At 42.1% G+C, this 27,989-nt stretch overlaps 2 protein-coding genes across 2 annotated transcripts in view; both read right to left on the bottom strand.

Annotated features, from left to right (window-relative positions):
- Positions 1 to 30: 30 nt before the first annotated feature.
- On the bottom strand, positions 31 to 27,599 carry PPP2CA (protein phosphatase 2 catalytic subunit alpha). The gene is made up of 7 exons (XM_056124520.1): positions 27,278 to 27,599; positions 9,619 to 9,828; positions 6,639 to 6,812; positions 5,326 to 5,415; positions 4,667 to 4,828; positions 1,567 to 1,685; positions 31 to 1,395 (listed from the first exon to the last, which is right to left on the bottom strand). The coding sequence occupies exons 1-7, from the start codon at positions 27,377 to 27,379 to the stop codon at positions 1,323 to 1,325; spliced, it is 930 nt and encodes a 309-aa protein (XP_055980495.1). The 5' UTR covers positions 27,380 to 27,599; the 3' UTR covers positions 31 to 1,322.
- CDKL3 (cyclin dependent kinase like 3) overlaps positions 27,414 to 27,989 on the bottom strand; it is a 121,777-nt gene continuing 121,201 nt past the window's right edge. The window contains exon 13 of the mRNA XM_056124765.1: positions 27,414 to 27,957. Within this exon, the coding sequence (XP_055980740.1) occupies positions 27,414 to 27,957 (544 nt within the window). The remainder of the gene's footprint in view (positions 27,958 to 27,989) is intronic.

Raw genomic sequence — 27,989 nt, forward strand, 5'->3', positions numbered from 1 at the left:
TGATTCTGATGAAATCACATAACACTAAACCACGATCCAGCAAGAATTTTCTATTTGGTTCAACTGGTATCACTTAAAAGGAGCTTGATACACAATAATGCTTAACAGATTATCTTATCTGAGACAAATGTAACTCTAAGATCACATGACAAATAATGTACAAATAAGTGCTAAGAACTTGCCAACCTGTCAATCACTTTAAAAAGTCCATGTAACATACACAGCAATGTCATATTTATAACCAGAAACCGCACTGATTGCTAAGCAGACATTCAATTAAGCTCTACCAGAAAACATGCTACTTTATTAAAACAAAACCCCCAAACCATAAATCTCAATTATGTGATTTTACAGTCAGATCCTATTGAAGTAACACACAATTCCTTTTTGCACACATGTTAATATGCAGGAAGAACCCCTGAAAAGCACACAGGGCAATCTAACAAACTATACCATCTAGACAAAAACTAAATCCTGAAATTCATCAAAGTAATGTCAAGAAGTAACCAGAGAGATTATGTAGTGGGCTTGATTTTTATTGTTCTTTACCTAGAATTCTAAAAGTTCTAAAATTTATGTATCTTTTAAATAAACAGCACCATCTTGCCCATTTATACAATTGAAATTTGACTTTCTCAGTTCTTAGTTCACAAGTTTATTATGAAAAACACTGCAGTGCTCTTGTGCAGTAACATCGTCTTATGGGTGGGGGGCAGGGGGAGGGAAACAGTTCTGTTCAACTCACCAGGTCCTGACAATAACAAAGAACAACATGAGGCTGAGATTTAAGAAGGGAAATAAACCGAGTGCAGACAAATCATACAATTAAATTAAACGGTATCCCTGAAAATAAACAAAACGATTTCAAAACTCACAAGTAGAGGGTAGGCCTTGGTACTTATTTTTAAAAACGTTCATTAAGCTCCAATGATTGTTTGCTGCTATCCTTATCTACAGTCATGCTGAGTAAAGCTATAGCTAAATGGAAGTTAAATTGTATTCACGAGGTGTTAATGTTTACATCTTATTATCTGCAGTCTCTCAGAGAAAGCAAAAGTAACTACAAATAGCGCTATGCCAGAAACTGGTTTCTTGACCAACAATGTCGCTTCAGCATGCAATGAACTGGTTCATTCTAAAGTGGTCACGGCTGTTGATGACAAGAGGCTTTGTATTTTTATATGGCACATCTTTTGGTCCGTGTGAAAACAAGTTTTTTGAATGTTAACTATTCTCTGACACTTTGGAGTTACTGTTGCTCTTCCCATTTCCATTAGGTCAATATACGGTTCATGGCAATACTGTACAAGTTTAAAATTTCATTACAGGAAGTAGTCTGGGGTACGACGAGTAACATGTGGCTCGCCTCTGCGAGGAGCTGGATCAAACTGCAAGCTGCAAAATAAGAATTTTATTTCAAATTATCAATGTACTAACAGTCAAGAACATTATTTTCAAAAATTATATATAGCCTTTTCCCATTCAATATTAGCCCAAACGTAGTCACCAGGTAAAAACTATATATTCAGAAAATGGCAATCAAACTACACAGGTAAAAGTACTTACAAAGAGTATTTTAGAGTATCATCAAGTTCCATGATTGCAGCTTGGTTACCACAACGATAACAATAGTTTGGAGCACTGAAAATTGTTACTACGTTCCGGTCATGGCACCAGTTATATCCCTACAAGGAAGGAGTTTAAAACGGAAACAAAGATTATTTTAGGAACAAAGAGAGTACAGCAGGTATGATGCTTGTCTTGCATGCAGGGTCCAATCCCAAGAGATGTTCCCCAAGCAATGCCACATGGCCCCAAGACAAAACCAACCAAACCAGAGAGATAGTTCAACAGGCTGGAGGTGAACATTTGCAGAAAGCCTGGGTTCCATCCCAGAACCACATGGTCCACCTAAACACAAAGCCAGGAGCAGCCACAATAGAATACAAAAGCCCATTTTACTGCTTAATACATACAAGGGTTTATTCATGGTCAAGAGAAGATCTATCTCACTCTGCCCCCAAGAGACAATAAAGGTTAATACTCTATTGCTGATGATTTAATAATTCTCTGTACTACTTAAAAACTATCTTGGAAAAATAAATAAATAAAACAACTACAAAAAAGTTACCAAAAAAACAACAACAAAAAAAAGGAAGCTCAGATAGAGAAGAGAGCACCAAATAAAGGGTGTTGTGAGGACCCTCCCAGGGTGGGAGAATCACGCTGAAAGTAGTCTATAGACCAAACATGATTGCCACTCAATGCCTCTCTTGCAAAACACAGTACCCAAAAGAAGAGAGAGAGAACAAGGGGGAATACCCTGCCACAGAGGCAGGATGGGACGGGGGGGTGGGGGGGGTGCTGGGACCCGTGGGGATGGATGACGGGCAATGGTGGAGGGATGGGCACTTGATCATTGTATAACTGTAACCCAAGCGCAGAATTTGTGGGCCTATAACTGTGCCTAATGGTTTTTCACTAATAAAAAAAGAAAAAAAAAAGAAAAAAAAAAAACCTATCTTGGGTCAGAGTGGTAGTACAGTGGATAGGACTCCTGCCTTGTACACAGTCAACAAGAGTTCAATCCTGGCATTCTATACGGTCCCCATGACCCCACCAGGTATGATCCCTGAACAGAGTCCAGTCAACCCTTGAGCACTGCCAGGTGTGGCCAAAACGCAGAACAAATATAAACAAACAAAAAAACTGAGTGAGTGGGCTAGAACAGTGGGTATGGCGTTTGTTTTGCATGCATCCAGGTTTGATCCACAGCATCCCATATGGTCCCGCGAGCACCACCAGGAGTAATTCCTGAGTGCAGAGCCAGGAGTAACTAACTCCTGAGCATTGCTGGATGAGACTCAAAAAGCAAAAAAATAAAAAACCTACGCTCACCTAGGTTATTAACTGAAAGTCTAACACAAAAGATAAACTGCTTCTTATATATTTGGTTTTCTTTAATTCATACTGATTATTCTTTCTTTTAGGTGATTGGGGGGGGAGATACCCAGTGATGCTCAGGGTTAACCCCTGGTTCTGCCCTCAGGAACCACTCCCGGTGGGTTTGTAGAACTGTATGGGATGCCAGGGCTTGAACCAGGGCTGACCACGTACAAGTTGAAAGACAAATGCCCTACCAGTTATTCTATCTCTGGCCCCTAATCACTCCTACTGAACTGACCTTAAGACAGTCCAAGAATGAGTTTATGTCTATTCCTTGTGGAGCCAGACACATTTTCAAAGACCAAAACCTTATTAAGATCCCCTCTCAGTCATAGGTATAGAGTCCCTAATTTGCCACTGGCCATTTGATGCCTCTAGGATGTCTAGTCTCATTTCTTCAAAATCATCTGAATGCATGAGTTACTTTTAAAATACTGTTCAAAAAACTTTCCCCCATCTGATCTGAGAGAGAGAGAGAGAGAGAGAGAGAGAGAGAGAGAGAGAGAGAGTGAGTTGCAGTTTGCCAAGTAGCAAACCTAATGCCTCATGCATCAAAGCATGCATTCTACCATGAGTTATATCCTTTCCCCTAGCAAAGGCAGATTTTTTTCCTTTTTTTTGGATCACACCCAGCGATGCTCAGGGGTTACTCCTGGCTCTGCACTCAGGAATTACTCCTAGAAGTACTTGGGGGACCATATGGGATGCCAGGGATTGAACCTTGATTGGCTGCGTGCAAGGCAAACACCCTACCCACTGTACTATCGCTCTGGCCCCAAGGCAGATTTTATTGTAAGCAATCAGACGTATTTGTACTAAGCATGCTATTCAATGTTTCTATTTTTCTACCATCTAGCAGCACCCAAGGGACCATATAGCTACAGGGTATCGAACCCTGGTTAGCCATATGCACTGTACTTTTATCTCCAGTCCTCAACTTTTCAATGTTTAAAGCTAAGCAGAAGGCCCCTTTTCTTTAGTTTCTATTACATCACCGATAATCCTAGCATACAACTGTTTCTTTCTAGTCTCTCCCCATAAACATGTTAAGTATGTAAATAAAACTTAAAAAAATATTACTACTCCTTACATCTTAATTTCCTATCTTTAAATCTTTAGCAAAGATGAGGGGTAAAGCATAGGCTCTGCATTTGTAAAGCACCTGGTTTGCTTTCTGAAACCACACACACAAAAAAACCCAAAACACCCCAAGCCCGGTTGGATTCCTGCCTGGCACTTCTATGCCCCCGTTGGAATGATCCCTGAACACTGCTGGGTTGGTTCGAAAAACAAAACAACTCCCCCCCGCCCCAAACACACACACCCCCTTAAGCACTATCCAATCATTAAAATTCCCGAAGGGTGGAGTGATAATATAGGGAAGTTAAAGCACTTACCTGAATTAAAGAAGGCCAACCCAAATCCCCCCCCCCCGCCCCCAAGGACCACATTTGGTGGCCTCCGCACCATCAAGATCCCTGAGCAGAGAAGTCAGTCAGGAGTAAGCCCTGAGCACTGCTGGGGGTTGGGGAGGACCCCCCCAAAATAATTCCTGAAAATACATTAACTATGAATTTAATTCTGATAAAAAATTTAATTCCAGAGTGCATCTATTCTCACCAAGAATACATAAATATAATTCATTAAAAATTGCCCAGAAGCTTCTTTTGTCAAGTTTCCTTAAAGAGCAAGGGGGGGGAAAAAAAAGAAGTGAACATACCTCCATCACCAGCTGGTGGGCTCTAGACACCAACGTGAGGCCATTGGCATGATTGAATGTCTCAGAAATATCTTGCCCAAAGGTGTAACCAGCTCCCCGGGGAGATATACCCCAACCACCACGGTCATCTGGATCTGACCACAGCAAGTCACACATGGGACCCTAGAAAAGCAAATTAGTTATAAATTGACACTTGCAGAATTGGTTAATACATGATTTATCAGAAACAGCAAGTTACAAGGAATACTTTTTTAGTGGAATTTATTGAAAATGGTAAAAGGGTTTTGCAGTTAAATCCAAATACCGACCTATACTAAAGAACTAAGAAAACAACTTCCAAATGTCTTTGAGCACCGCCTACATCAATGAGTCCCAATAACTTCAGGCCATAATGAATAAACCCATCTCTGCTATGCAAATGACATTATAAGCACTATCGTCTGGTAATTAAAGAGGTAATGAATCGGTCCTATAGCTGTTGTCACTTTAGCCTCAATTCTGAATGTTAGCTTCTTCTGAAGAATGAGGATTGACAGAGAGTACTTAGACCATGCGGTTGTTTTGCGATTAAAGAGAACACAAATAAAAAACTAAGTTAAAATTAAATTTCTCCCCTCTTAAGTTTTCTTAAGATTTTATTACCAAAAGAAAGTCAATACCTCATGGGGAACTTCTTGTAGGCGATCAAGTGCTCTGATGTGATCCAGTGTATCTATAGATGGTGAGAGGCCACCATGTAGACAGAAGATCTGAAAAGAGTAGTTCATAATGTTAACCTCACCTGAAAGAAACTTTAAACACTCTTCACTAGTCGCTAGGCTCTCACCTGTTATCATTTAACCTCACTCATATTTCTGTGTTCTGCCAGAACCAGATTTATCTCTAAGGAGACATTCTTCTAGCCTACTCTAAGGCACTGAGTACACGTCAATCAGTAATCCAAGAAACTATTTCTCTGACCTCTTTGTTGACTACTACCTTTTCTCATACAATTTTCTTGTAATTTCTTTTGTGTACACCTCTACTTGGACCAATAAATATTTACATCTTCCACAAGTGACCACAAACAATCTGAGAGAAAGGCTCCACCTTTTATTCCTCTAATCCCAACATGCAGTTCAGTGCCTGAGTCAAAGAGGGCTCTTCAATAAAAAAAATTGTGAAGGGGGCCTGAGAGATAGTACAGTGGGCATGTCAGCCTTATATATGACTAACCCGGGATCTGAGTACAGAACCAGGAGTAACCCCTGAGCAGGTCAAGCACCACACAGACACACACACACCCAAAAAGTCAAAGAAATGTGAAGATTTAAAAAAGAATAAGTCCAAAACCTACAAAACTAGGGAGATCTCAAGGCTGGAGAGCATATCTCACATGTTCAAGGCTAAATTGATCCAAAGCACTGGATAGTCCCTCAAAGCACCGCCAGGATGGCTATGGTGGCCCCTAGCACTAAACTAGTTAGCCAAATATCACAAGGGAGTGGCCTTAACCCCTCTGAGCACTGCACATGAAGCACAGCCTTGTAACCCCCCAATGAGTCAACTAAATATTAAAATGCTGATTCTTGGAAAAAATTAGCAGTAAGTTTTTTTTTTCTTTTTGGGTCACACCCGGCGATGCACAGGGGTTACTCCTGGCTCTGCACTCAGGAATTACCCCTGGCGGTGCTCAGGGGACCATATGGAATGCTGGGAATAGAACCTGGGTCAGCTGCGTGCAAGGCAAATGCCCTACCCGCTGTGTTTTCACTACAGCCCCAGCAGCAAGTTTCTTTTTTTCTTCTTTTTGGGTCACACCCAGCAATGCACAAGGGTTACTACTGGCTCTGCACTCAGGAACTACTCCTGGCAGTGTGGGGTAACATATAGGATGCTGAGAATCAAACTCGCGTTGGACACGTGCAAGGCAAACGCCCTACCCGCTGTGCTGTGACTCTAGTCCCAGCAGTAAGTTTTAAGACATACATACCTGTCCATCCACCAAGGCAGTGAGAGGAAGATAGTCAAAAAGATCTGTAAAGTATTTCCAAACATTTGCATTTCCATATTTCCTTAAGCACTCATCATAGAAACCATATACTTGTGTGATCTGTCTGCTCTCATGATTTCCTCGAAGAATAGTAATGCGTTCACGGTAACGAACCTGAAACAATGAAGAACAGTATGAACACCTGACTTCTTTAATAATTAATTCTACAGGGAAACAGTTTGTTTTTTTGTAGAGAAAAACACCCCATATAACACAAAAGTGAAACTACACATCTACATAATTTGCCTATGATTCTCTAACAATCCTATCAACTAAATTCAAGCCTCTGCTACCACCAACTTTATATTAGGCATAATCACTGCCTCTTTATATACCAAACATGATATTTGTAGTAAGTAATTAAATCAATTCTGGGTTAATTTACTGTTATGCAACAATCATCATTATGTATAGAATCTTTCCATCATTTCAAAAAGATCTCAAGGTTGCACTTGATGTCAACTTCCTTTCCTAGAACCAAAGATGTACTTTTTCTATTCAGGGTTTCTTTTTCCTGAAAACTCCATATAAACAGAAACTTATGTTTAAAAACAAAAACAAACTCTTTTTTTTGCCTGGGTTTTTGTAGTATTTTTGACATTCCTCTTACTATGATCAGTGCTTTCTTTCTTTTTATTGCTTCAGAATTTATTGCATTCTGAGGTTCTATCACATTTTGCTTCTCTATACCAATAGGAATAAAGTACAATAATCCAGTATGATGAACATTTGGACTCCGCAGTTTCGAGATATTATGACTACTGTTGCTATGTAGGAGGCTTTTAAAAAGCATACGCTTTCATTTCTCCTGGGTAATTAGTAGTTTATAAATGCTGGGTGATCAGATATATGTTTAAGAAACTGCAAACTATTTTACAATGTGATGAACCATTTTATATTTTATGCCAGCGATATGTGAGAGCTTCCCCGTCTACAAACTCACTAAGAAGTCAGTATTATTAACCTATGAATTGAAGTCATCCTACTGGGTATGGTTCTGACTTTTAATTTGCATTGTCCTGATAATGACTTAGCATCTTTTTATGTATATATTCTTGGATAAAATACCAATTCAAATATTTTGTCCATTTTTAATATTTTCAGGGTTTTTTAAAAATTTTATTTTGGGGGGCACACCTGGTGGTACTCAGGGATCGAATCAAAGTCAGCTGTGAGCAAAGTAAGCACCCTACTGGCCGTAACCTCCTGGCCCAATTTTATCCATTCTAAAATCAGTTGTCTTATTGAGGCTTTTATTTTTTTTTTTAAGTTCAATTTTGCCCCCCCCCCCCCCCGGCCATGGATCATGCAGTAAGTATTTATCTAGGAAATCTTTGCCTAACGCAACACTTTCTCCAACTTTCTTCTACAGTGTCAGCTTAGTTATTTAGGCCTATGAATGAAATATAAAACATCTGTAGAGTATGAAGGATGATGTGGTTATACAATTGCTCTGGCACTATTTACTGAAGTTTCCTTCCTCCTGTCATGTTTTGCTAGAGCTGCCATATACAACAAAGGATCACAGATTGCGTGGCTTAAATAATGGGAAATTATTTCCTCACAGTTCTAGAACCTAGCAATCCAAAGTCAAGGTTATCAGCAGGGTTGGTTTCTCCTGAACACTTCCTGCCTATGCTAGTGGGAGACTATCTTTTCCATGTCTCTTCTTTTCCCTGTATCTGACTCTGTCCTAATGTCTTATTAGGACATCAAAATCAAACTATTACAGGGTGCACCCACATGACCTAGTTTTATGTCAATCGCCTCTTAAAAGGTCCTATCTCCAAATAGTAAGGTACTGTCAAAATATAAGGAGTTAGGATTCAACACAAAAACAAAGGGGACAGACACAGTCCAGCCCATAACACCTTCAAACACATATGCAAAGGTAGCATATTCATTCCTCCTCTGAGCACTAGGATTCACCCTGAACTTTAGGTACATGTTTGCTTGCAAACTTGCTTTCATAGTATTTAGAATTAACACAGAAACATTCAAATCCTATTCCAAATCCATAATTAAGAATGATGCCACTCAAAAATAGTTTTCAGTATTTAACGAGTTAGACTGTTTCTTAAACAAGTGCATTATATTAATTCCCTAAAATTCAGCTCATCAAATTTCTGACATCCTTTTGCAAAATTTATCCTCCAAATTAAAGTCAAACAATTCCTTTTAAGGAAAAGGCAAGATGCCTGCCATTCTAAAAGTTATCTGCTATTCTATGTTTCACCTTCATATCTTTGTACATTTTCCAAAGCTACATCAGGTATAAAGCAACTTGCTTTCTAAAATTATCTCTGCAGCTCAATTATCATGTCATGTTCAATAGCAGCAAACTATTCTGAGATAATCATAATTTAGATATTCACTTACTGCTGAATAGATTATTTTTCTGATGTAAAAGAAAATAATACAAATTTATGTTTTCACTTAAAAGCTCATACTTTCTACTTAAATACAATTACAGGATTACTATGTATAAACATCCCGGCATGTTTCATTCCTTTATAGTATTTCAAAAATAGCTAGAATTATATTCTCCCCACATATCAACTTATTAAAGCTTCTTTTTAACCAGTCTCTAAGATTTTCCACATTATTTTCAGGGATTGGGGGACATCACCAGATGAGCTCAGGTTGTAAAGGTGGGGGATATAGTGCTAGAAGTCGTACTTGGGGGTCCCCTGCATTCTAAACAAGCCAATAGCTGAGAATAATCTTTTCTGTTTTGATTTTGTGGCATCCTCTGACTCAGATGGAAGGGATTATCTGTGACCTACTATCCTAATACTTATACTTCAAATGGTGCATTCCAAAATGTGGAATTTTATTCTAAAACAAATCACAGGGAAGAAACATGTAAGAGCACCTACTGTTTTACCAGTTCAAAATACCCAAGCATAAGCAAAATTACCTTAAGAGCTACAAGTAGAGTAACTGTTTCAACTGAATAATATCCTCTGTCAACATAATCTCCCATAAACAAGTAATTTGTATCTGGTGATTTGCCACCAATTCTAAACAGTTCCATGAGATCATGAAATTGCCCGTGCACATCTCCACAGACGGTGACTGGACATCGAACCTCTTGCACATTGGATTCTTTTGTCAGGATTTCTTTAGCCTACGGATCAGAGGGGGACAAAAAAACACAAACCAATACATTAAAATATTAGCATAAAACAACATTAACAAAGATATACTTACTTACACTTCATATAGTGAAGGATTAAATTCACTGTAAGATAAAATTGCAAGTAGTGGAGGGACAGAGCAATAGGACAGCAGGGAGAGTTTGCCTTGCGCATGGCTGACCTCAGTTCAATCCCCAGCATCCCATATGGTCCCCCTGCACCACCAGGAATAGTTTCAAATGCAGAGCCAGGAGTAACCCCTGAGCATCGCTGGTGTGATGCCCACCCCCCCCCCAAATAAAATAAAAAAGAAAAGGAAAGAAAGAAAACTGCAGGTTGTGAAGCTGGAGCTATAGTACAGCAGGTAGAGCATTTGCCTTGCAGGAGTCCACTTGGTTTCAATCCCTGGCATCCCACGAGTGCAGAGCCAGAAACAACCTCTGAGCATTTCTGGTTGTGACCCAAAAAGGGGGTGGGAGGGGAGGTAGTTATAATACCATTAAAATAAGAGAGGGTAAGATTCAGTGAATATCTACCTTCTCTAAATTGGTTCTTTTGCTACAGATACCTAGGGAAAATTAAAGAGGGAGGAGCTCCTTGGAGTAAATAACAGCGTGGCTTCTCAGTTGTCAAATTATTAGCAGTTTTATAAGAATAAAATGGAGTGAAGAAACCTAGCCGGCAGGCACAACACCTGGAGAATTCTCCGGGCCCCATACAGGCCGTTATCAATGGGAGGTACCAGATGGGGTGGGTGCAGTCTCCCCGCCTTCTTCAGATGGAATCCTGGCGACCATGAGCTTCTACAAGCCTGGCTCTGGGTATGTGGGCACCAGAACTATTCTTCGCATGACCTTTCCTGATATGCAAAGTGAGCAATGGAAAGCAAATGATCTAGCGTCTGTCCCTGGAAGACAGGCTTGAACGGTGGTGGGAAAATATGAGCAAAATATAACGCCCAATAGAAATGTATCTGGACTGTGCATTAAACTATGGCGCCATGCCACCCGGGGAGGGGAACTATGTTTATCCCTCCACCATCTTTCAGAACCTAATGGATAGCCAGGTATAAGACAGTGAGGAGGCACGTGGGGTCTCATGGGATGGGGGGTGGAACCGGCCCTGACCCCACCCAAGAGGCCCCAAGTTGCCCCCCACAAACGCCTCCTCCCTCCCGAATGGCCACGATCCTAGAGGTACACAAGCCAATCTCAGAACCCAGCAGCTTTTGGCAGTAATCCCTCCAGACTTAATACTAAAATATCAGAAATCCAAAATCACATATGCTCTTCATAATCAGCAACAGAAAACAAATTATCTAATGATGTCTTTTTGGCAGGTCTGATTCTTGGGGGAAATTCCAAAAAATAATGGTGGGTCTTTTGTCGTAATATTAAATGTGATAACATAGAGAGTAAAGTGGGAATCTGCCACACAAGCAAGGGGAGGGGTGGAGGGGGGTATCCTGGGGTTCTTGGTGGTGGAAATTGTGCACTGTTGAAGGGATGGATGTTTGATCATTGTATGACCAACCAAGACTTAAACTGAAAAGCTTTGTGGCTGTTCTCACAGTGATTCAATAAATTAAAAATTATATATAAAAAAGAATAAAATGTGGCAAGTATTCAGTCCTACTTTCTTAGACTCAAGAGGTCTAACTTTAACACTGTTACTCCAGGATTCATCTGTAAGAAGTTTCTTTTGTTGTTGTTTTGGGGTCACATCTGGGGATGCACAGGGGACTACATGGGGTATCCCTATTGAGGAGTCCACTAAGCAAGGCTCTACTATTGCTCCAAAACAAAAATTTTCTCCACATACCAACAATTGTCTGCTTTCTAGTATTACTGTCTTCAAACCAAATATACAAACTTACTTTTACATTTGTGTCTATTGAATATACACTGTTTTAATGCTTCTTTTAGATACGTCAACATATACATTTCCCCACAAATCAGAACTTCACATTCCTTTTAGGGGCAACATAACATTTCATTCAGCAGAAATGCCTTTACTTGCTCATCTATAAATGATAAGTACCAGAACCTGAGATGGGGAAGGTACTGTTAAACAACATGGATCACTACCACTGGTGGGAATACCAGAAACAAGTCAGTAACATAGTACTTATCAAACTGTGCTAAGTACCATAAAAGAAGAGAGATTAATCCCTGGAGGGACTTTAAGATAACACAACAGGTCCAGGATGTAGCTCAGTGGATGACTATTTGTCTTGCATGTGTGAGGTCCTAAGTTAGAGCTCAGGCACAGAGAATCAAAAAATACAAAGGAAAAGAATCTCACAAAAACAGAAGGCAGTGGAGCAGAACCAGATGACAACCAATCATTATAAAAGAGCCATGTGTTTTGCATGTAAATGTCCCTTAAATACCACCAGGGGTCACCCCCAGCACAGCCAGGAATAGCTCAGGAGCACTACTAGGTGTGGAACACCCCCACACCCCCCCACCCCACAAAGGACAAAGTGCTAAAGCATATTACAGAAAGTAGCTGCATTCCAAGATTACAATAGCAGTTCAGTTCTAGAAATTATACCAAGCTCTCTGGAAAATGAAGAATGGTAATAGTTTAAAAATATGCTCCACAGTATTTAGGTAGAGGCTTAAGTCTAGAAAGAAGGCATCTGGGAAGGTTATTAGAGAAGATAACCCATGGGTTAAAAAACAACAACAACAACAACAACAACAAAAACAATCATGAAAGGTATCTGCTTCATGTAGTTACTTATTGAGCACGTGTTACAAATACTATGGAATGGCTTTCTGGAATTGCAACGGCAGGGGGGCAATTAGCTGGATCAGAGAAAGCCAACATACTTGTAACAAGGAGGCAGATGAAGGATTGTTCCTACTGAGCCACCGCTCACCACACCAATTAAAGTGTAACCAAGATGACAAAAGCTGCCTTTAAAGCAATAGTATGAAATCTAAAGCATATTAAAACAAAAATCACTTAGGGGATGTTCTGCGCCATAAGGATATAGCAGCACTATAGCACTGATCCTCCAGTTGTTCATCGATTTGCTCGAGAGGGCACCAGTAAAGTCTCACAACAAATTGTGAAACTTGTTACTGTTTCTGTCACATGGAATACATCACGGTAGCTTGCCAGGCTTTGCCCCGGGTGAGATACTCTCAGTAGGAGAGGGGGGAAGGAATAGAGCCCAGGTCAGGTTTGGCTGTGAGCAAGGATATAATGTATATAATGAATAAAATTACATGAGTCAAAAAATCATTTACAGGCTATAGAATAGGTTGGTCTCTAAGAATGAAATAGGTTCTGTCTTGCAAAAACGAAACAGTGACAATCTACAGTTCTAGTCTACATGCAGAGGGCAATCTCAGCACAATTAAATGTTTTTTTTTGGGGGGGGGGGAGGGGGGCTGAACAATAGCACAGCGGGTAGGGCGTTTGTCTTGCAAGCAGGGACCAGGGTTTGATTCCAAGCATCCCATATGGTGTCCCCCTCCCCCCCCCCCCAGCACTGCCAGGAGTGATGCCTGAGTGCAAAGCCAGGAGTAACTAACCCCTGAGCATCACTGGGTGTGACCCAAAAAGCAAAAAAAAAAAAGGGTTTTTGGGACCCTCGCCCCCAGTGCCATATCAAAGGGTGCAGTATCCAATGAGCAGGTAACACTATAAACAAGCACTGCGCAACACAACCAAGTTTCGAACCTCCAGCCACCACAATATAAAGGAGTGCACACTTGGCATGTAGCAGACCTGGGTTTGACCCCTGGCCTAAAACAGTCCCCTAAGTACCATCCACGAATGACACCCAGCACAGAGCACCTGAGCCACAGGGTGTGGCCCATAGGCAAAAACAAACAAATTCAGATCCAAGACTACTTTCGCAGTTAGATCAGAATCTTCAAGGATGAAATCTAGTACCAATAACTTTAAGAACTCTCTTCCCTCCTTTGGACAAGTGTACACTTATTTTGGGGACAGAGTGGGCCTCCCAAGCAGTGCACAGTAGGTCTGGGGCTGCTCCTGGCAGTATCTGGCTGCTCCAGATCCAATAAGTAGATTTTTTTTATTTTTGCTTTTTAGGTCACACCCAGCAATGCTCAGAGGTTATTCCTGGCTTTGCACTCGGGAATTACTCCTGGTGGTGCTTAGGGGACCATATGGGATGCCGGGGATTGAACCCGGGTCGGCCGAGTGCAAGGCAAACGCCCTACCCGCTGTGCTATCGCTCCGGCCCAACAAGTAGATTTTTAGGTACAGAGAAAAATTGGTGTTTACAAGTCTCAAATTTTGTGGAGCCTGTTTAAGAATGAACACCAGAAAGAAATTAATTCTTTGCAACTAACATTTATCAGTTCAGAGAAAATTTTCAATGCTGGTTGTTGAGACAGGCTAGAGTGCATTTATAAGCAGGAGCCCAGGTCCCTTCCCTGGCAGGATAGTGCCCAAGCACAGCTAAGAATAGCTACCCTAAGCCCAAGTCTGAAGTAGTCCTTGAACACTGATCAACAGAAATCCTGTCATCCACTATCTTAAAAAAAAAAAGTGTATTTTAAATACACAGAAGGGGCAAAAGCAGAACCAAATATCTTCCCAACCCCTCATAAACAGGGGATAGCCCTGGTGGTCCCTAGTATCATTAGGTCCAAATACCTAACCATCAAATCTTGTACTGCCATTCTAAGAAGCAGTCCCCAGGCTCCAGAGCTCAGCTGGGGATCTGGAAGCCCTCACTTCGAAAAAATATATACAATCCATTTCGCTGGGATAATTCCAACTTCCCAATATTGCTGAAAAGTTCACTAAATATTTCATATGAAACCTGACATTAACTCTAAGGTAAAGGTAAAGGTAAAGGCCCTCCCGTTGATCATCGATTTGCTCGAGCGGGCCCAGTAACGTCTCCATTGGAGACTTTGTTGTTACTGTTTGGCATATCGAATATGTCAAGGGGAGCTTGCCAGGCATTAACTCTAAGGTTTTTTTTTTTTTAAACAATTGTGTATCTACATTATAAAAAGCTGTAAAATGGAATAGCTATTCATTGGCTAGGTTCCAGGATACATCAAAAGTGCAAGTTATGGGGCTAGAGAGAGTACTACATAGGACACTTGCCTTGCATGTGGCCAACCTGGATTAGAGCCCTGGCAACCCAGAGGGTTCTCCTCAGTCCCTTCAAGAATGATTCCTGAGTTTAGTCAGAAGACATGAGTATACCCAGGTGTGCTCCGACCCCTGACTGCAAGTTAGAAGATTTCAAAAAATGAGTGAAACCATAACTTTTGCTACAGTGTTATCAGATTTAATTAAATCAAAAGGCAAACTTCAAAATACAACACCTGCTTCCAAATTTAATATGCATGGTTAAAAAGACTCAATGCCTGAAGTTACTTATAATTTATTCACAATCTCTACTCAAACTGTGAAGTTAAACATAAAAGCTACTTGCTACTTTTCTCTTTAAAGAGGGTGGTCATCTAAGTTTATTTTGAGGGATACTCTTGTTTTGGGGCCACACCTAGTGGTGCCTCTGGGCTTATTTGAGCTAGGAGATCACTCTTAGTGGAGCTGAGGGAACAGAAGGGGTGCTGAGAAACAATCCCAGCTTGGATGCATGCAACAAACAACTTACATTCTGTACCATCACTCTGGCCTCTATTTTTCAGAAATATTCTTGTAAAACAACAAAAAATAACAACACCACTTTTAGTAGCAGATAAAACTAAATATTCTCTGGGGCAGAGAAATATTTCAAAGGGCTGGAGGAAATGCTTCGCATGCAGGAACATGAAGTTATTATATCCTTGTTACCACATGGTCCCCCAAGTATTGCCAGGAGCGACCCCTAATAATAAACCAGAAGTAACCCCAGAGCACTATCAAGTATGGAAAAAAATTCAAAGGAAAAAACCTAAACAACAGAACCTTATCTGGCCCTTTAGAAAATTCTCCATGATCTGGCTTTCCCTCGGGTGAAGTAATCACTACTAGAATGATGCACACATTCCTTCAAAACGTTTTATTTACAAATTGCATATTTATATCCTAAATCTTACAGAATTATCTCCCCTCCTTCCCTATGCTAAGTATGGCGGACAGGAAAGAAAAGTAGAAAATATTGTTCAACAACAATCTTAAGTGCATAATGTATATTAGACCTGGTCCATTTTTCAGCGTGGAAACAGAACTCCTTAGAGGGGTGGCGTAGGTGATACACATACTACAACATACATCCTAGTTTTTGTCCCTGTGAATACATATGCAAGCATATTTCCTAAATACTGAGAATGTATTAAAGGGGCACACCATATATATATATATATATATATATGTATATATATATAGTGTTTTTTCCATGTTGATACTACCAAATTTTATCTTCCAAAATGTAAAGAACACTATTCAAATGAATATGTAACATGAAACACAGGGAAACCCAGAGCACTTTGTTCCCTTACCATGAAACTTCAGAAAATTAATTCTAATTATATTCTGAAGGGAACAGTATTAAGTATCAGATGCATTCAAGCCAACCATTAAATACAGCTTAATAGCAAAAAATTCAAGCCTATAAACGGTCAGCTTTATATAAACTTCTGAGGTTTTCGGTCTCAACAGCATCATATTATCACACCAAAATATACTTCAGAATAGAAGTCGCAGGGCTGGAGCGGGTAGGGCGTTTGCCTTACACAAGGCCAACCCAGGTTCGATTCCCAGCATTCCACATGGTCCCCGGAGCACTGCCAGGAGTAATTCCTGAGTGCAAAGCCAGGAGTAACTCCTGTGCATCACCGGGGCACACAAGGAAAAAAAAAAGAAATCGCAGGTATCCTTATTAAAGATTAACTTACACGCATGAATACTGATCCCAGAAGAAGAGATCTGAGTGAAATTGTGCTGTATCATGTAGTCAGGCCTGGTGAATCCCCAAATTAGCCCTTTTGGTTCACCTCATAGGACCTCTAATGAGTCACTTTTAGAGCTTCAAGACCTTCATTAAGCATCAGTTTCAAAGGTGGCTAGACAACTTCCATTCCCTAGCTTAATATCCGAAGTAAATGGTAGAATCAGACTTTCAAAGAAACATAATTCGAAAGAAACAAATAGAAACATGAAGAAACATAACTAGTTACAAGTTTTTAAAAATAATGATTTCTACTGTCACTAACTCCTACAGTCTTGTTATCCGAATTATGCACAGAAGCAAAAGAATCTACCAAATATCCCAAACTTTTTTACAGTGATCATATTAAACTGCCTGATAATACTGTTCTGAACAGAAAAACATTATTTGAATTTTCATAAAATTTTCAATTGCTCACAGTATATTGGTTTGGTTTCACAGATACTATAGAACTGGAATATATGCCCAACTTCTGTAGTAAGTGGAAGAAGGGGTCAGAGAGATAGCAACCCCATCCAATACTTGCAGGAGTGATCTTTGAACATAGGTGTATCTCTATATTGTCAGGTGTGACCCTGAAAACAAAATAGAAGAATGTATCCATTCTTGCTATAAGATATTTTCCTTTCATATTTATGGCCAGGTCTCTTATATAGACCGTCCAGAGAAATTCTTTGAGGACCCATAAAGAACTGAATATACTATTTCTGTTAGCAATTTATTGGTAACAAGCAATGTAACATGAATTACTATGAGCCTACTCCAGGAGTAGGCCTGAGGGGCACTTGAGAAAATTGGAGACAATGTGGAGGGAAGGTGAGTGTGATAGGACTGGTGTTAGAATATTGAATACCTATAACAAACCATCATGAATAACTGTTTGAACAACTGTGTGAACCAGTGTTTAAATAAAGTGTGTGTGTGTGGGGGGGGAAGGATTTACATATGTTTAGGCCTTACCTATTTCATGTAAACTCCAAAACATATTAGGACAGAAATTTTTTATTTTATAAATGACAGGTAAGACATAATTAACATGAGATCCAAGTACAAAATAAAATTTAATGCAATATATTTTAGATTCCAGAGTTGAAAACTTATATAAATGAGAACAGGCATTTTTATTATACTGTATTAAATGATTCCAATTTCCTTATTTACACAGGTTGAAATCATATAGCAATCACAAATTGGCTCTTACTGATTTATTTTCTGATCATTCTATGTACTATTTCTTTAAGTTTTGTTGTAGCAAGCAATATAAAGTAAATTTGTTATGTGCCTAAGAGGGCAGACTGGGGTTGGGAGAGAAACAGGAGACAGTGGTGGAGGGAAAGTCACACTGGTGGTCTTGGAACACTAAATGCCTTCTACAACTGTATTATGAACAACTTTGTAAATCAAGGTGTTTAAATAAAAATAAGTTAAAAAGAAAAAAAGAGAACTGAATGTACTTTGCCCTTAGGATGTACCTCCCCAATTCCTTCCCATGGGAACATGGCTCAAGAGGTAGAGTACACATGTGAAGTCACATTGCTAGTATGGACCCCAGGACAAACAATAAAATCTATTTTTTTTTCTTTTTGGGTCACACCGAGCAACGCACAGGGGTTACTCCTGGCTCATGCACTCAAGAATTACTAGTAGCAGTGCTCGGGGGACTATATAGGATGCTGGAAATCGAACCCAGGTCAACCGCATGCAAGGCAAATGCCCTACCCGCTATGCTACCACGCCAGCCCCCTAAATCTATTTTTAAATCCAACGTTCATCACAACCCTTAGGTACAATTTTACTTACAAATTTAAGCAGAATTAGAGACACTTGTACATAATTATATTTTAGAAGACTAACTTTTTGGGGAGGCCAGAGCAAGAGTACAGCGGCTAGGGTGCTTGACTTGCACACAGCTAACCAGGGTTAGATTTCCAGCATACCATTTGGTCCCCTGTATACACCAGGAGTGAGCCCTGAGTATAGTGCCAGGAGTAACCCCAAGAGCACACGGGGTGTGGCACACACATAGAAAAAAAAGTAATTTTTTTCAGTTTCATGAGAATTCCATTTTGTCCAACACAGCTTTATATGAACTTATGTTTCCTTGGGACACAAAACTCAAAAGGCTAGTGCAAAAGTCCTTGGTTCTATGCCTTGCACAATGCTCGAAGAGCACCCATCAGGTGTGACCCAAAAAAAGGAGGGAAGAAAAAAGAAAAAAACCCAAACCGTAGGTTTTGTAATTTTCATTAAAAACCAAAATAAAAAATTAAGGTTGATAAGAACTGGGGTGATAGTACAACAGGTAGGGCATTTGCCCTGCATTTAACAGACCTGGGGTCCATTACCCAGCATCCCATATGGTCCCCTGAGCACCACCAGGAATAATTCCTGAGTGCAGAGTCCAAAGTAACCCCTGAGCATCGCCAGGTGTGACCCACCCTTCCAAAAAAAGGCAAAAAAATTGAATAAATACAGACTACTCACTGTCACTGTCCTCCAGTTGTTCACGATTTGCTCGAGCGGGCACCAGTAACAGTGTGAGACTTGTTACTGTGTTTGGCATATCCAGAACGACAGGGATAGCTTGTTAGGCTCTCCAAGAGGGGCGGAGGAATCGAACTTGGGTCGGCCATGTCAGTCACGTGCAAGGCAAACGCCCTACCCCTTGTGATATCGCTCCATCTTTCATTAATTTTATTCAAAAGATGCTGCCCCTAATGTTTTATCAAATACTTGAGTCTTCTTTGACTAAACTGCATGGTTACTTCAAGACTATTACAACCCTCCATAAAATGTCCTATGAACTAGTATTTGTGATTTGATTTTAAAGCTTAGGGTGTAATTGAAGGAGAACTCTGAACTACTAAAAGAAGTATTATTCGGTGTTTTCCATCAACATTATTTGTTTATAACAAATAATGAGCTTAAAAAAGATTGGGGGGGGGGCTAGAGAGAGAGCACAGCGGGTAGGGCATTTGCCTTGCACATGGCCAACCCGGGTTCGATTCCCAGCATCTCATATGGTCCCCCAGCACTGCCAGGATAATTCCTGAGTGCAGAGCCAGGAGTAGCCCCGTGCATCACCGGGTATGGCCCAAAAAGAAAAAAAAATGGGGGGGGGGCAGGTGTCTTTGAAACACCCTGCAATGCTCAGTGTCTATTCCTGGCTCTGTACTCAATGGATATGTGGTGTTTGGGATCAAACTGAGGAAATCCTCAGCATGCAAAACAGGCACCTTACCTTCTGCACTATCTATACGGTCCATGAATGTTTAAAGGTATCGGTCTGAGGGGCTGGAGAAATAGTACAGAAGGTAGGGTAGCTGACCTGAATTTGATCCCCAGCATGTCATATGGTCCCCAAAGAACCAACAGGAGTGATCCCTGAGTGCAGAGCCAGGAGCAACCCCTGATCATCACTGGGTATGGCCCCTCAAAAACTAAACTGGTATCTGTCTGACATGTAACAGACAGGCCTACAAGTGCATTAAACATTTCTAATCACTCATGAAGGGAAGAAATGGTAATCTAAATGGAAATAATATGAAAAAATTCATCATGAACCATTTTCTCCTTCATCTGTAAAAGGTGACTTGGCCTGGTCTTTACAACCCTAAAATTGGGCTGGAGACACAGTAAAGAGGGTAAGGCACTTGCCTTGCATACAGCTAACCTGAGTGCCCAGGGCCCCACCAGTTGTTGTCTCTGAGTGCAGAGCCAGGAGAAAGTCCTTAAGCAGAGTCAGGTATAGCCCCCAAACTAAAATTCTACTCCATACTAAAGCATTCTTCTAGTCTTTTCAACCTTCAAGTAACTCTGAATTCTGCTATCTGAGCAAAAATCAAAAAGCACACTAGGGGGGCTGGAGCGACAGCACACAGAGCAGGGCATTTGTCTTGCATGTGGCCGACCCAGGTTCAATTCCCAGCATCCCATATAGTCCCCCAAGCACCCCCAGAAGTGATTCCTGAGGGGCAGAGCCAGGAGTAACCCCTGAGCATCGCCGAGTGTGACCCAAAAAGAAAAGAAAAAAAAAGCGTGCACTAGGCAGAGGTGGGGGGCAGGTAGGGCATTTTTCTTGCACATGGATGACCTGGGTCCAACCCCTAAGAACAACCAGGAGGATGCTGAGCACCACTGGGTGTGCACCGCCCTCTACAAAGCATACTAAATAGAGGATTACTATATTGACCAGTCCCCCAAACAACAGTATAGTGAAACAATACTAATACCCTACAACCTTTTGTGAATTTGTGTATGACCCTAAAGCCAGGCAGTCACCCCCAAAGACACTCTAGAATAGCATTTCTCAATTGGGAGCCATATGCCCCCCTGTATGGTACTAGGATGTGTGTGTGTGTGTGTGTGTGTGAGAGAGAGAGAGAGAGAGAGAGAGAGAGAGAGAGAGAGAGAGCGCGAGCGCTTGTGTGAGCAAGCATACACTGGAAGAAAATGGGGAGGGGGGCGTGCCACACTGTCAGTAAAAGGTCAAAATTTCTGGGGCTGGAACAACAATATAGCAGGTAGGTAGCTTGTCTTGCATGCAGCAGGCCCAGGTTCAATCCCTGGCACCCTATCTGGTCCCCCAACACCACCAGGAGTGATCCCTGAGCCAGAGTCGGATTAAGCTTTGGGTACTGCTGGATGTGGCCCAAAAACCAAAAAAAAGGGGGGGAGTAAACATTTCTAACTATGGTATTAACAAAATGACTAAGGCAAAAGAAGCAAACAAGGAGTAACTGATCATCTGGCCAGGTACATGTACTTTTTTCCTTTTGGGTCACAGCTGGCAATAGCTCAGGGATCAAACCAGAGTCTGTTGCATGCAAAGTAAATGTCAATGCCTTAGCTCCTGTTACTATCTTTCCAGACCCTGGCCATGTACATTTTAGAATACACCTAGATTTAGGTATTTAGATACATCTGTCATGACACCGCCAGTCTATTACAAACCATATCATCAATACATAAAGAAGTAGTAACTTTGTATTGTGAAATTAAGCAGGTAGTCCCAAATTATTCTTTACTATTCTTTTAAGTCCTATCCCCTAACAGTTTATTAACAGTTAGATGTCTACTTCATTCTCCTATATAACTTACAAAAGCTGAAAGAAAAGCTATTTAAAAAAAAATCGAAAGGCCCAAAATACTGCCTTTCCCAGTTTTAAACTCAAATTTCATTTTCTGCAGGAGTAAAGGCTGAAGTGTTTTTTCTTTAACACAAAAGGATGGCAATGAGAAGCTAGTAAAGAAAAAAGTGGGAATTAAAAAAAAAAAAGGTTGAGTTTAAAGGGGTGAGTAGTTCCTTCACCACATAATTTTCCCTCTTCTTAGCATCCTCAAAAAATGAGTCCTCTCTACCATTAACTCAATCTAAATCTAAAGTCCCCAAGTTTTCCTGGTTTATCTCCTCCAATTAAAACAAAGGACAGGGGATGGAGTGATAGTACAGTGGGCAGGGCATTTGCCTTGCACGCAGCCAAACTGGGTTCGGTTCCTGGCATCCCATATAGTCCCCTGAGCACAACCAGGAGTGATTTCTGAGTGCAGAGGCAGAAGGAACCCCTGAGCACTGTTCAGTGTGACCCAAAAAGTCAAAAATAAACAAATAAAACAGAGGACAGCTCCACAGGCAACTTAAAAACTTGACTTACAATGAAACAGGGAATGTGTCAGCTGCTGTCAATAGGAGAACAGACTGGTGATTCAAAAGCAACACTTACTCCTCCAGTACTCACTATTCTTTTCACAGTTCGTCTTACCTTGGCCACATTTCCAACATCTACCTACAGACAGGAATTCTTAGCTCTAATGACAAAAACAAAGGAAGCATGGGGGTTTGTGTTTACTTTCTCAGTGTCTCCTCTTTGGTTTTTTTTGGGGGGGGCTTTTTTGGAGTGACTCCCAGTGATTACAGGGGATTGAACCCAGGTCAGCTATATGCAAGGCAAATGGCCTACCCGCTGTACTACAGCTCCAGTCCCAGTGTTTCCTCTTTCTGGCTTGTACTACTAATGGCTCACACTTGAATGGTGGTTTCATACATTGTAGAGCATATGTAAATGGTAAAGCCAAAGTCAAATGCATTACTGCCTCATGTTTAGCAGATCATGCAATACATAAATACAAGCAATCTTGACTGGAAGTTACAAGGATAAAACAGAAAAGAACCTTTTGAGTTTTAAGTCACAATATAATTGTCAAGTTATGCTTTGCTGTATTATTTTAGAAATCATCTATTGGAGAATATATTAAACATGCCTTAGATTTCTTGACAAATATTATCTGAAGGGCAAATGTTAAAGTCACAGGTACTGGGGATGGAGCAATAGCACAGCGGGTAGGGCATTTGCCTTGCACGCGGCCGACCCGGGTTCGATTCCCAGCATCCCATATGGTCCCCTGAGCACCGCCGGGGGTAATTCCTGAGCTCAGAGCCGGGAGTAACCCCTGTGCATCGCCTGGTGTGACCCAAAAAGAAAAAAATACAAGTCACAGGTACTGAATACTGTTTCCTCCTCCAGGAGGAAGTGTTGAGAAATTGTGTGGCATAAATAGGAAGCTTTCAAGCAATCAGAATAAAAACAATGCTTTATTTTACAGATTTTTTTACAATTACCTTTGCTGAAATTCACTATCTTCTTTAAACTCCCTCAAGAAAGGTGCTGTGAAATAAGACTAGAAGAATGGGCTGAAGATCCATAAAACTTAGGTTATCTCAATTTACCAAGTTTAGTCAAATCATTCTCTTCTCTTCATAAGCCCACTGTTTATGTTGCTAAAGATAACACAGGTCCCATAAACTTGTTAAAACAACTGTGTATTTGAAAACATGGCCACTCCTCCAACCCCAACTACTTGTCCTCAACATCCAAATTACTTTTATGGAAATATGCCAAATAACCTTTAAAATTAAACACATAAAGAGATATAAACATATTGCCCACTTCACAGGCGGAATTGGGGGAGTTGGGGGCGACAGGAGGGAACCTGGGGACACTACACTAGTGCTGGGAAATGTAAACTGGTGGAGGAATGGGTATTGAAATGCTGTAGGTAAAGAATGCCTTTTGGGGGAAAGAAATCTGGCCATCAAGCAATATTCTTCACAAGTTTATTAAGTCCTGAAAGCACAAAGTCAAAAATCGTCCCTAAATTAAACCACTGCTTCAGTAAATAACACAAGTTATACTAGTTAAAGCAAAAGCCAGTTGATGCGTTTTATTTCTTCCAATCAGTAGTTGGAAACATACTAAATTAGACATAGTGAAAGAACTGTAGCTGGGACAACACTGCATTCACCTAGACTAGTTTTTCAACAACCACAAATGATTATTCCCAAAATGACAAGGTATACCGTATACACAACAACCCAGCTTTGATATAAACCTTAATCACATCCTGGGTGAGATGGGGGCAGGGATGTAACTAGTTAATAACACAGAAACTATATTCACTTGTCTATAAATACATACTTGAATTATCTACATTTTGACTACACACCACTGTTAATTGCTGATAAAATGCCTTAATAATGCTCTCTACGTTTCAAAACCAAAGTGATTTCTTATGGTATACTTCTATATCACTTAACTTCAAATACTTAATTCAGATCACATTAACTTAAAGTGCTTTTTATAGTATAAAACCTTGTAATACAAATTACTACTAAAAGTACCGTTAATAAATTTCTTTAAACAAAAAAAAAAAAAAAAAAGAAAAAGGAATAAAGCTATTTAAAAGGCTTGAAGCAATAGTACAGTGGGTAGAGCATCTTTCTTGCACGTGGCGCTCCAAATCCCAAGTACAGCCAGGAGGAGTGATTCCTGAGTTCAGAGCCAGGAGCAACCCCTGAGCACCACTAGGTGCAACAACAACAGTAACAAAAAAACCAATTCAGAAACTCCAATGATAGTACAGCAAGTAGTGCATTGTCTTGCATGGGGCCAAACTGGGCTCAATCCCCAGTCCCCCAGTCCAACCAGGAGTCAGCTCTGAGCACTGCTGGGTGCGGCCCAAAAACAAAACGGGAAACAATCCAAGCTATGACTCTTAATCCCCCATACTTAAATGTTGAACTTCAAATTCAGCAAATGTAGCTGAAATATTACGTAGTATCATGTAGGAGGGAGGGTGAGGGAGAGGAAGAGAGGAGTGGGGGGAGAGAGGAGAGGAGAGGGGAGGAGAGAGAAGAAAAGCACCTGCCACAGAGGCAGGCAGGTGTGGAGAGGGGAGTTGGGGGCGACAGGAGGGAAGCTGGGGACACTACACTAGTGCTGGGAAATGTAAACTGGTGGAGGAATGGGTGTTGGAATGCTGTATGACTGAAATCCAATCATGAACAACTTTGTAATGAATGGTCTATCTCACAGTGATTTCATAAAGTAAATAAAATAAAAATAGCACATATATTATATGGTAAGCCCCCAAAGGATCTACTTCTTGAAACCACAATTTCAAATTTCTTTCCCATATTTTGGAAATAAAATATGAAGATCTGAAAACCTGTTCAATATAGCACTACACCTTAAGTTTTATAAAGCTGTGGAAAACAGTGAGAATTTACCAGATATAGCAAACTCTCTAGCCTCCCCACCAAGCATTCTACCTTCATGTCCATCTACTATTGATGATTTCCCATTAGATTTAGACTCCTTGAGAAAGAACATGATTTTTCATTTCCTATTCCTCTCTAGGTAACTTACTCTTTTACCTAGATATCCAGTGAGTGTTCAATATTTAAACACCAAGTACTAATTTAAGATGAAATTGCTTAATCCCAGAAAATTAGAATTTGGGGAACATATTGCAGCTATGAATCACACACAGCACAGTCTCTGGAAAATGTGGGCCTAACTAAGCAGTTCCCCAAAGGCCAATTACATGGATTGAATGTCCAGTCTAGCTCCAAGGGGTCTTCCGATGCCATCACCAATCCTCCAACGTTTTCCACATGAGAAGTCATCTAGGCACATCTCTCACAGTGTTTCAGAATACTGAACCTGAAAAGTTAGTGATCACTTAAGAGTACCTAAAAGACTATACAAGACACATTAAGTAACTTTTAAAAGCCGATTTTAAAAATATTCCTTACAGTAATACCTGCCTCATTTGATGAGAGAATTTAAAAGGACTCAACGTATCACTACCATTACATTCAGTTCCACACCAACTAGTAAGTTTTTGTTCAGGACAAAAGTCAATCTAAATTTATCTCCCTTAAATTGCGAATATCACAGCACAGTTTCTGACAAAGTCTGAGACGCACATACAGCAAACTCATGGACCTGCATTTTCACATCAAACCACAAACGACTATGATTAATACTTCTAATAACTCTTGGTTTTACTAAACGCGAATGCGAGACTCTACAATTCTGTAGTAAAATGAAATACTGCAAACTTAATTTTGAAAAGGGGAGGAATGCATAACGGAGACCAGTATTTTCTGTACTTTGAAAACTGTAGTTATTATGAGACAACACAAAACAGCTAGTATCTCAAATTGGCCACCAGTTTTCCGGGCCCCTAGGGAAACGGGTAATAAAATATAAAGTTTAGCGTAAGCAGTAGATCACCTGAAACATTCCACGTTCCACATCTGTGATAGAAATAACTTAAACGCTAAGCAAGTTATCTTAAGTATAGAAAGCGCTCGATCAACAGTTCCTACGACTACTCAGTCACAAAACCCCAGGCGGCTCTTCCAACAAAGAGCTAAGGCACAAAACTTGCTGGTCCGAACAGTTTATGTCGCTCTTTTTATAACGAAAAGGGCAAAATGCCAAGTATGTTAAACTTGGAGAAGGGTTTCACACTATCCATTTTGAGTCAGCCTGTAAATCACAAACTGACACTTGATTTCCAATCCGAAAGCTCCTTTTGTCGTATGACTCACCAAATTCCTCGTTTCTTCCAACTACGAAAATTAAGTTATACTTCCAAACTCACACGATAACCTCCTTACGAATTGAGGTTGAGAGATACGCTTTAAGAAACAATAATAAGTAGAGCCCACCTTTTAAACAGGTCTCGAGAAGACTTCCGAACAACCCCTTTCCCCTCCCCCCGGAACAGCGCTGGGGCCGGGTGACCTTTCCTTGGGACCCGGGATCCGGCCTACGCGGGCCGCCTCGGGGGGACCCTCCGGGGCGGGCGCGGACCCCAGCACCGGAACCCCGGGGCCGGCGAGCCGCCTCGGCCCCGCCTCGCCGCCGCGTCCCGGACCCCGCGGCGGCCGGCCGGAGCCGGGTCCCGCCGCCGCCAGCCCCCACGGCGGCCCGGACCCCGCCACACTCCGCTCCGCGGCCCGGGAGTCGGGGAAACGGCGCCATTTTAGGCGGCGGTGACGGCCGCGGCCAATCCCAGCGGCCGAGGCCAGGGGGCGCCGGGTCGCCCGGGAGCCGCCGCCGGGCGCCGGGCGCCGGTCAGGGCGGCTCGCGGGGAGCCCGGGCCGGCGGCCTCCGCCATGTTGCACCCTCCCTCCCCACAGCCGCCCCATCCCGCGGCGGGCTCGGGCCGCGGCGGCGCCCACGGCTCACCTTTTCGCAGAGGCTCTTGACCTGGGACTCGGACAGCTGCTTGCACTCGTTCAGCTGCTCGATCCACTGGTCGAGCTCCTTGGTGAACACCTTCTCGTCCATGATGCCACCCGCCCCAACCGGCTGCCGCTCCGCGCTACTCCCGCGCCGCCGCCCGCACCCGGGCCACACGCACACGCCGCCGCCGGCTCCTGGGTGTGTGTTCGTGTGTGGTGGCGGTGGGGTGGGATGGTCCCTCGGTGTTGACGGCAGGCGGCTGCTCCTCGCAAGGCTCGGCCGCCGGCCACTGCCCTCCTTCCCCGCTCGCTCTTAGCCTCAGAGCTCGGCTCTCTGTAATGGCGGCCGTCGGCGTGGTGACGTCACGCCCGGCGTCAGGAGGCGGCGGGGCGCGGAGGGCTCGGCAGGCGCCGGCGCGAGCTGCGCAACTGCAGAGCCGACGCCGGCCTGATCCCAGCGGCGGGAGGCGGCGCCCGGGCGCAGGCGCAGCGCGGCCCCGGAGCCTGTCGGGCGTGGTCGTCCGCGAGGGCGGGCCGCGAGGGGGAAGGGAGGCCGAGGTCGCGGAGCGCGCGGCGCCCGCGGCGCCCGCTGAGGCGAAGGCGGCTGCTCCCAGAGCGCCGGGGCCGCCGCGGGGTGCGCGTCTGGCGGGGGCGCTCAGTCCGGGGGTGGGGGAGGGGTTGTCGCTGCGGGACGCTTTATTCCTCAGGATAGGTCA

Source organism: Sorex fumeus, unplaced genomic scaffold, assembly GCF_029834395.1.
Source record: "Sorex fumeus unplaced genomic scaffold, SorFum_2.1 ptg000051l, whole genome shotgun sequence".
Taxonomy (NCBI): Eukaryota; Metazoa; Chordata; class Mammalia; order Eulipotyphla; family Soricidae; genus Sorex; species Sorex fumeus.